The sequence below is a fragment of the Populus nigra genome, chromosome 2 (genome assembly GCF_951802175.1).
Source record: "Populus nigra chromosome 2, ddPopNigr1.1, whole genome shotgun sequence".
Lineage (NCBI taxonomy): Eukaryota > Viridiplantae > Streptophyta > Magnoliopsida > Malpighiales > Salicaceae > Populus > Populus nigra.
The window spans coordinates 35728848-35739884 of NC_084853.1; the positions used below are offsets into that span (position 1 = coordinate 35728848).

An 11037-nucleotide genomic window follows, 5' to 3' on the forward strand; every position below is an offset into this window, starting at 1 on the left:
AATATTATATATGTAGCTTACTTATTATCATTAATATAACGTTGATATTTAGTCTTAACTTCGTCATCGAGATCCTCATTAGGGACAAGAGGAATTAGACTTCAAAAATATATAACTTTCTTTTTTACTTGAGAACAATTCCCACATTGCGATACAAGTCTAAAAAGCTTTATCTACATTGAAATTAATAATTGGGTGACTAATTTGTAATTTATTCATAAAAATAAAAATGATAGAACAAAGAAAAACAATGGCACATTGGATTCAAACATACATTGTAAGCTACTGAATTAAGAAAAATAGTTTGGATTCGATTCTAATTCTATTATAGTTGTACAGCCCCAATTTGCTCTTAGTTATGCATGCATGCATCACTCCCTATGTGTCATGGAGAAATATATAGCATGCATCATAAAGGGCACGTAAATGCCTAATGCCAGTAGAACTATAGCAATAAGCGATCCTGCAGCACGAAAAGCGTAAACACTCCCACATGACAGTTTCCCTACCTTTATTTGTATCACATCTACCATTGACATCGTCAAGAATACACACCCAAAGATCGATCCCCATGCTGACAGTAACAACATGCTGCCTCTAATAATCTTGAGTTTAATTGTCCTGGGGTTTTTTTGGCGGTATACGTTGAGATGGACCTTTAGGGTCTTGGCTACAAGGCTGGACAAGAGGAAGAATGCAAAGGATATGACTTCGAACACGACAAGACGTTTGGCTACGTCTGGGTCCGCGTCACACTCGGTGCGGTCTTCGAGGCTGCGCTGGCCAGGGTGTGCTAGGGATAAGCCCACAAACACAGCTATTGTGAAGAGAGAGTTCACATTGACAAGGTCGTCCAACGCTTTTTGGTAGATTTCTGTGGTGTCAAGCCTTTTATTTGGTGTTTCTCCTTTTTCTCCAGACCTGATCAAATTAACAAGGAAAAACAATTAACATATATACATAAATTGCAAGTTAAATTATGATAAAACAAAGTATAGAAAAGAGATAACTAGAGATCACATACTCATCCATGACTTGCTTAGATATTGATGCTGCTGATCTTCTAATACCATATTTATGGTTTGGTAAAATTGCTGGCCTTGCCTTTAGAACATAAGAAAAAGGAAAAGGTGAAAGAGGAGGAGGATGCTTGTTAGCCTATAAACAACGCCTTAAGAAAGAATGGAATTTATTCTCAAGTCACTAACGCTTTTGGTGTTCCATATAATTGAACTTTCATAAGATTCGTGATTGCATGCGTAAATACTAATCTACGATGCTCATTGATCTTGTTTTTCATTATTTTCATGGTCTAAATCACTACCAGAAAATCGATATATACAAATAGAAATACAGAGAGAATATTTTCGTTAGTAAATTTTCGAGGGATTTTACTGACAAAAATATTCTCTCAGTAAATATCGTAAAAAAAAATTCCGTCCGTAAATTCGTTAGTAAATTGTGAACATTGTTCATCATGTCAATTACAAAGGAAATTACTGATGGAAAAATTCGTTGGTATTTTCCAGAGAGCTCTAAAATTGTTCACTTTTCAATTACACTGTTAATTGTTGTTCTTACAGACAAAATCATCGACGGATTGAAAAGTCGTCGGTGTTATTTGGTGATTTTCTGAAAAAATTCAATTAATTTAAATTTTTCATTTAAATATTACAAACGGAATCACCGACGGATTGAAAAATTATCGGTGATTGTTTGCGATTTCTGAAAACTTTTTATAAAATTAAAAATTTAAATTAAATATTACAGATGAAATTACCGACGAAATAGTTAAAAAATATTAATATTTAATTATCCATCGGTAAAACCTTCGCTAACGCGCTTCAATAAAAAGCCTGAATCCTCTTATTTCACAAGAGACATACTCATTTCTTATTCTTCTTCTTCTACTACCACTTCCTCTTCTTTTTCCCTATATGTAAAAAACATCAATATCTATTTTTTTCTCTTCTCTCCTCTCCTCTCCTCATCTCCTTATCTTCTTCTCCATGCTCGGGTATGTCTTCTTCTTCTTTCTTCTTTTATCCTCTTATTTTTTTTTTTAATTAATATGCTTTATGAATTCTTTTCTCTCTCCTTAGCTTCACTTGCAACTACATTAAGGTAAGATTTTTCTTTTTTTTTCATGATTTTTTCACTATATTTGTTTTTTATTTTATTTTTAATTGTTTTTGTTCTTAATAATTGTATGAATGTTGTTGTGAGATTTTTTTTCATATGAGATCAATTTTTAATTGATTTATTTATAGGATTTTTAAATTTTTAGCAATCACAACTTCATTTTTTTCATATGAATTTTTTTAGTTGAATTTATTTTTTTAGTTTATTTATTTGTTGCAAATTTGTTTGAGTTGATTTTCTTCTTCTTTTTTCCAAGCATTTTGAGTATATATTATAGAGGTTGATTTATGTTAATTTAATTATTTTATAATTTTATAAATGGATTTTTTTAAAAACATTTTTAAATAATTACCGATGGTATTTTTCAAGGGATATACCGATGGAATGACGCGAGTATTTTTTTTTACGCGTTTATTCTATCAGTAAATCCGTCGGTAATAATATTTTTTTATTACCAACGGATTTACCAACAGATAAAAAATTACCAATGAAAGATTCACCAATGGAGCATTTCCATCGGTGATTTTGTTGGTAAATTAATTACCGACAAAATATGCCTCTTACATCAACGAAAAAATTCTGTCGGTAAAACTGTTAAATGTTGTAGTGAAGTCTTCATGTGATGGTTTAGCATACACACACACACACACACACACACACACACACTTTTACCTAGAATGTCATGCCTAGATGATGATGTGGGTTTGACTTGTTTTTAGGCTCAACATCCTTGAGTTTAGCTATATACTAAGTCTAAATACATGTGAGTCCGGCGAGATGTTAAACTCAATATCCTTGAATTTAGCTACGTACTGAACTCAAGTACATATGGGCATAACAAGTTGTCAGACTCAATATTCTTGGGTTCAGCTACGTGTTGAGCTCAAGTCCATATGAACCTAACGAGTTGTCAGATTCAATATCCTTGAGTTCAGGTATGTGTTGAGCCCAAGTACATGTGAGCCTGACGAGTTACTAGACTTAACATCCTTGGATTCAGCTATGTACTGAACTTAAGTGCATATAGGCATGGCAAGTCGCCAGACCCAATATCCTTAGATTTAACTATACGCTAAGCCCAAGTACATATGTACTTAACTAGTTGTCAAACCCGATATCATTGAGTTCAGCTACACGTTGAGTCCAAGTATATATAGTATTGTCAAGTTGCTAGACTCATCACTCTAGGGTTTGGGATCATTCTAGATCCAAATATGTATGGAACTAACGATCATTATAGACCCTGTGTTGGGTCATAAGGCTTTGTTTGTTTATTCTTATTTATCTTAACATAAACTATTAAAATTCAAGAATAATCATCTCCCAACATCTCTAAGTGTATAAAGTCTCCTAAGAGCCTAACATATTTCCATCAACATTAATATTATGTAAGGGATATATATCTCTCATTAATTTTGTGTAAGAGATATTTATCTCTTATTAATGTTATCAGAAAAAAATGAAACTTTAACCCCTCTATTCAAGCAACATGAAAAGGTTCAAAGGCTATATATACCACCTAGGTAAAGGGTTCATATTTTTTTTTTATTCTCTAAGTATTTATAATCTTATTCTTAGAGCATTTATCATACACAAACAAGAACAAACACTCTATTTTCTTAGAATTTAAAGCTCATTCTCTCATTTATTGCAATCCCTCATTAAAAGTCACTGTCTTTATCATTAGAGGGTCCCTAAACCCCATCAAAATGGACTGTTTTACAGGTCTAAGGTCTTCTATCACCAACCATCAACTTTGTGGACTCTAAAGAAAGGAATATTGATGTGAACGTGTGATTAACCACTATTCAAACACTCAAAAACCTTATTCCTTATCATATTAGATATTGGAACATCATCAATTTATGATGTCTATTGTTACCCGTTTTGGGACCCCGTATAAATATACAAACTACAAAATAAAAAAAGTTGAAAAAAGTTGAAAAAATAAAAAATATATACATTGGTAGGAAAAATATGAAGAATGTCTAAAAAATTTCCAAAGACTAGTTGAGAAGAATCAAAATATCCAAAGTTAAAAAATTGACGGTTCAATTTTGATTAATAAAGGCTCCATTAATAAGAAAAAATCAATTTGAAAAGAAAAATTCAAAATTGAATGTTTAATAACTCAATTGGGATTTTTCAGAGTTTAATTGAATTTATTGTAGGCTTAATTTCAAGGAAAATTGGTTTTTGAATTCAATCTGAAATTTAATTGGAACGAATTGAAGTCTAAGGTTGAATGGCAATTTTGAAAAGCTAATTTGGTTAAATAACAGGCTTCATTCATAAATATTAAATTTTAATAGGCAATTAGAGACTTGATTGAAGAAATTCAAAACCAAATACTAAATCATAAGAGGCGCGAGACTTCATGGGTTTAAATCAACAAAATCAAAGGCCAAGTTGAAAATACTAGAAAGTTTGATGGTTATTTGCGGGTCAATTTGTATAAATTAAGAACTGAGGACTTAATTGTAAAAGGCGTTGAACTATGGGGTTGACTATTGACTTTAACAGGGGTAAAATTGTATGAAATTAAAAGTTAAGAGCCAATTATAGGTGCAATTAAAAGCAACTGAAAGAATAGGGACTGAATTAAAGTTTGTTAAATCCCAAATTAAAAACTTTCATTTTTAGGGTTTAACCTAGATGACACATCGTTTAGTTACTGTTTATCTTCTTTTTTTTTTGGCATTTTTAACTAATAGAGTATGCATCTTCAAGCAAATGAATATGATATCTTCGACCACCTATAAAGCTGTAACTACCGCTATTTGATTGAGAAACACCTCTTTTACAAAGATCAGTTACTTCCATTCAACATTTACATCTCATTTTCTTCAACAACGAGCCTAACAACATCTTATCCTTGATCAATCATCACTATATTGATAAATAATAGGCTGATTGAGTTGGCACCTTCAAATGAATAAATGTGAAGCTACAGACTTTAAAAGTGTGCACCCCTTTTACCAACTTCAAGTGGTAGTCAACAACAATGACATTGGAGTTTCTTCGACAAGGCTTTAAAAGTGGGTAACTCAGTTATCGATGACTGTGATACTCATTATGAAAAAAATCATTCATTTTTTTATATGTTCACACTTTAAGCATTCTCAATGGGTTCTCATAAAAGGTTGACCATGTTTCTCTCATAATCAAAAGGCTAGAAACAACTTCTTAGCCTAGTTTATTAAAATCATCAAATTCTCCAAAACCAAGCTTATTGCAGATCCACTATTGTAAAACCAGTAAGGTACAAAGCTTCCAACTATAACAACATAACCAAAACTCTACCATTTTAATCATAAGGCCATGCATTGATGAAGGATGATCAAACTTTAATTGAATCCATGAAAAAACCCTAGCAAAACCCTATAAATACCCTGAAAAAACAAGGGAGAAGGGGAGGAAAATCTTGATAATAATGTTAAGTGTGAAGGTTTAAGAGCCTAACATAAGGATCTCTTAAGCTTTGAGTGTGGAAAAGTTAAACTTCAGAAAAGAAAAGCTAAAGGGCAGTAGCCATTGGTTGTGCTTTAAAGGTACAAACCCTCATTAGCCTGTTTTTGCATGTTTGTTGATGAACATTTTTGCATTGTATTGCCTTTAGCTTTGATTTTGATAAATGCACAAAATATCATTTTTTTTCTTTGTTTAATCCTATTTTGAGTTGTTTGTTAATGTTACTGGATATTTAGATTAAATGAAATAAAGTGGTTTTGAAATCTATTAGATATGACTGTAAGGTTATTGATGCTTTTTGTGGTTTGTTAGTGCATGTTCTTGGTTCCTGATCATTGTTTGGGTCCTAATCATGCTTGGTTGTTGGACAATTTTATTTGTGTTCTTGAAAAGAACATTGCCTTAACTCTATAATTTGGACCAATTTTGATCCATTTCTTTGCACAGGACACTTTGTTAGACTTTATTAGTCAATAATTTAAGGTTTATTTGCGTCAATAACTATTTTAATGGGTTTTAATCTTATGCTTTTATTTTTTAACCGAAACCTATTTTGACCACATTGTGATGATTATTTAATCATCGAAGTGGATGGATGCTAGATTATTAACTCTTGCATGATTTTCAACATGTTTGTGTCCTTGGTTTGTTCATATAAGTTCTGTTTTTTAATTCATGTTTTATAGGTTCATGAATAACATTCATCATGTTTATTTTATTTTTGTGTTTGATCTAATTTCTTTTATTTTTTTGTGTTTTTATATTTCTCTTAAGTTTAATCTACTTTTTTGGCTTTGGTTTTGTTTTTAGGTCAAACCAGAGTCTTTGGTCCCGTTTATAGTCGAACCAAAGATTTCAAGTTAAATAGTTTAAGGCCCTATTTTGTTTACCACTGTTTTGATAAAAACAAATTTTTTTTTATTAAAGTAATAGGTTTTTGCAAAACAAAGGCTAAAAAATAATTAAGAAAATAATAATTTTTTTTCTTTTTTCCATGCATATGGAAAAAAATCCTAAAAATTATTTGAACATCATTTTTAAATCTAAAATATTTTGGCATGCTTTTTTTAAAAAAATAATATTGTATGGATTTTATAAGTTTGTAGAATTCTAAAGGATTTTGGCCTATATTTCTAAAAATATTTAAAACTTATTTTGGCAAGAAAATATTATTCATTTTTAATATAAGGATAAAAATACCTAAAAAGGGTTAATATTGAAAATATTATTAGGTATAATGATTTATTATTGCTCATGTTTAATATAAGGGTAAAAAATCTGTATGAGTTAATATCCAAAATATTATTAAGAGTAATACAACTCATTCACTCATAATATAGGATAAAAACTATAAGGAATTTTATCTGAAATATTATTTAGAATGACACAATTGCAAAAAATTCCAAGTTCATCCCGAAAAAAACCTCAATAACAATTAAAGATATTTCATCATTTCAGACAAAGTTCTTGACCTAGAAAACTAGGGTTTGTTCATTGTAGCAAACCTGTCATAGGAGGTTGATAGAAATAGAAATATCATCAGATTATAGTAAAAAAAAGAGAAAAAACAATACTAGGTGGTAACTCTCTTATCCAACCAAAAACCATCCAGAACATACCCGAGAAGGGTCGTCGCAATGCCATGCCTCCCACGAGGAGGGTACAGTAGAATGACGACTTCACTAGGTGCCATTGGACTAAGTGTTGTTTTATTTGTTTATGCTACATGAAAACTCATATTTGTTTATATTTTAGCTATGACTAGTTTACTTTATTTTAAGAGCTTTAACATGCATTCTCTTTACATCTTATCATGCAAAGACATTCATGCATCACTTACATTATTTGTGAGAGCACACACTAAAAAGCTTTAGGTTAGGTGAGAGACTAGCAGCTTACCTTATGACTATTAGTTAAGGTTTAAGTTTATACAAACCTCAACTCTTCGCTGAGCGCTTAGACTAGTAATGATTAGTACTTGTACCATCTCATTGCCTAATGAGCCTCCATGTTGCCTTCACGAGAGTGATCATTGGGACAATAAGAGACCAAATAGTAAACCTACTTTTTATCTCATATAAAAGAGTTAGAACCTCCTTTTAGGGTGAATGCTCCATAATAGTTGTTTTGCATCAAGTTTGAGCATTGAAATGAAGAAGAATATGGAAACTTAGGCGATCAAGATTGGATAGAGAAGTTGCAAGAGTTGCCTAGTAGCAATTTCAATTGGAGAGCCTTGTTGGTCACAATGGCAAATGTCTTGATGATTTGAGGACAAAGACGCTAGGTACCTTTAGTTAGGATTACAGGTTATGTAAGTTATACCTTGTCCCTTGTGGTAAGACATCCATGGGGTATATAGTACATCCCAAGAACTGTTAGGCTTACCCAATTTTCTAGTTTATTCAAAGATCTATTGGCTCGTGAAGTCTTGGAGATTATAAAGTAAGATTGGAATCACTTGGTTCGAATTAAAAAAAAGTCTGAAAGTTTGAGGGACTATGAAGCAGTTTGCATTACAACATTTGTGAATGATAAGATAGCCACAACTACTAAATTTGCCACTATAGAATATGAGCAAAATTTTGAATTGTCATAACTACCAGAAGAAGACTACCCTATATATTATTTAAGAAAATTACCACCGATTAAGACCCTGAATTACATTATGAATGAGGTGAAGAAATTGATGGCCCATGTTTAAAATATTGACAAGGTTCCATTTTTAAGAAGTATAGGTGATTTATAGAAATCATAACGATAAAAGTACCGAACTCATCAATTAGAGCTCTTATTCACTTTTAGAACCCTGATTCTAAGTGTTTCTCTTTTAGGAATGTAGATTTGTGTGCAATTATGGTAAAATCATAATGTTATTGGAGTTTTCCAACCATCTATATATAGTTTATTTCCCTTTGAGAGATGACAAAGTAATTCCTGAATTGTCAAAATTGCTCAAAATTCCTAATCTGACTAAATTTTTAGAGAAGGATGCTATTGAGTTGAAGTGGAAACTATTAGAAGTTGGGTTAGAAAGGAAAAATTTACAACGTGGATCCCTGATAGAAAGTGACAAACTGGTTGCTTTAGGTATAGTTGGCCCTGTGTTGTTTTCGAGCTTAACAGGTGTAATAAGTTTAGAAGTTGCCACTGCATTTTTGGAGTATGAAAACACCCAAATTAACCCTGTTACTGCTATATTGGCTGAAACCATCCTAACCTTCAACCATAGTAGAAAAACTAGAAAATAGGTAATGAGATGTTGCACATTTATTATATATATGGATGGTGAGTCATATTGAAAACAAAGAAATTGGTCTTCAATAATTTTTGGTTATTTAACCAAAGACTTTTGAAGTTTATGGAAAAAGAAGAATGAGAAAACTTGGGCAATCAAGATTGGATAAAGAATTTATAAGAGTTTCCGAGTAACAATTTCAATTGGAGAGCCTCATAGGTCATAACAGTAGATGTCACCAGGTACCTTTAGTCAGGATTATAGGTTATGTAATTTATGTTCTATCCCTTATAGTAAGACATCTAGGGGGCATACCATACTTCCCAAGAACTGTTGGATTTACCTAATTTTCTAGTTTATTCAAAGATTTATTTGCACTTGAAGTCTTAAAGATTATCAAGAAAGATTGGAATCACTTAGTTTTGATTAAAAAAAGAGTCTGAAAGTTTAAGGGACCCTAAAACAAGTGAGCAGTATACAAGATGAAGGAATTTGACCCTAGCTATTGTTCCTAGGATGCCACATTCTGAAGATGGACCTTCGCAAGTTATGGAAGTCCACGTCAAAAGAAAAAGGGTCAATGATAAGGAGGGGATGAGATAATAAGTAAAAAAGCTCTAAATAAAGTTTAGTAAGAGCAAAAGAGACAAGGCTACTTTAGAAGCAATGGTGCTGGAAGGAGATAATAAGAGGGGCATCTCTAGATGAGCATGTTCAATCCAGAGATGCAAGAATAACAATGTTAAAGTTGCAATTAGGCAAAGAGAAGGCAAAGGAATAATATGAGAAAAAGGGAGGAGAACTAGGTTTGAACTGGATGCAAAGCAGCTGAGAACTTGAAGCATTGAAGTCTGACTTCAATAACTATCAAGGAACTGCTATATATTATTAGGATAAATTTGCATGAGTTTATGCAGAATTGGTGAACAGTGTTAAGAGATATAAGGAGCTAGACAAAAGATATGTGATGATGGAAAGATAATTAGTCAAAGCACAAGAAACAACAAGGGTTAGAGGAAAAAGAAGGGCGGATCTAATGATTAGAAGAAATGAAATCAAGGTGCTGAGAGTGAAGTTCGATAAAGAATGAGAAAAGGTGAAGTATTTGGAAGAAAAGTTAATGGCATTGGAAAAGCATAAACACTAGATTGACGCTAACAATAATGCCTTGAATTGAAGCAACATATTGCTTATAGAGAGGATGACCAAAATGGATGCGCAAATGGACAAAGCTTCCAGATATGCCTAAATTGTTAGAACCAATGCTCAAAGGGTTGGAGGGGACATCTTTCGCTACCATCAGAGCTTAGTGAGACCGATGCTTTTCTGGAAAAGATTGAGAATCATGACTTGCCTTCCTACCTTTGGCTAGAGACGTAGTTGAAGAAAAAGACTAATGCACTTTTTTTTCTTGTATTTTCTTTTCCAAAAAATAATGAAATGGACTTATTAGTCTTATTAATCAAAAAGGTTTTGACCTGTATTTTGTGTAAAATTTGTTTCTTGATAAGCATGATTCAAAGAAACAACTTAAGTAGAATTACCTCTGACAAAGAATGTGACAAAATAATACATGCCCGTTATGCAAGCAAAGTGATGCCCATCAATCGTTTATAGAAAGGATAAATCCATATCCAATATATGTTGGCATATGCATCATGATCATGCATTCACTTATAAATTGGCATATGCATTACATGTTCTAAAACATAGGTACCCTACCTAAAGGTGGTTGAAGAAAAAGACTGATATACTTATCTTTTTTGTATTATTTTCTTTTCCAACAAAAAAAAACAATGTAATGGACTTGTAAGTCTTATTAATGAAAAGGGTTTTGACCCATATTTTGTTTTAAAATCTATTTCTTGATAAGCATTGTCACACATGTGCAGCGTCGCGACAATTGTCCTCCCGGAGCGTGATTTAGCATGAAAGGGAGAAGAACAAGAAATTCTTAATTCTTATTAGTAAAAGAAAATACAAGTCACCACCTTATATTTTGGTCACTAGAAATCCTATTAGTCTGCGAGAATCTAGATAAGAGGATAAGTTGTGAATAGAGAGGATGTATCAGCCCTAAAACACCTTACCTAAGATAAGCTGCATTGCTATTTGTCTAAAATAAACTAAGATTTTATTATGTTTTCTAACCATTAGTTTGTCTAAGATTTAAGAAAAGCTCTCTT

General features: G+C 32.0%; 1 protein-coding gene across 1 annotated transcript; it reads right to left on the reverse strand.

Moving 5' to 3' along the window:
* Window positions 1–290: 290 nt before the first annotated feature.
* On the reverse strand, window positions 291–1156 carry LOC133682236 (uncharacterized). Its single transcript, XM_062105525.1, has 2 exons — window positions 1025–1156; window positions 291–921 (listed from the first exon to the last, which is right to left on the reverse strand). Exons 1-2 carry the CDS (start codon window positions 1030–1032, stop codon window positions 372–374), a joined length of 558 nt encoding a protein of 185 aa, XP_061961509.1. The 5' UTR covers window positions 1033–1156; the 3' UTR covers window positions 291–371.
* Between the last annotated feature and the right edge of the window lie 9881 nt (window positions 1157–11037).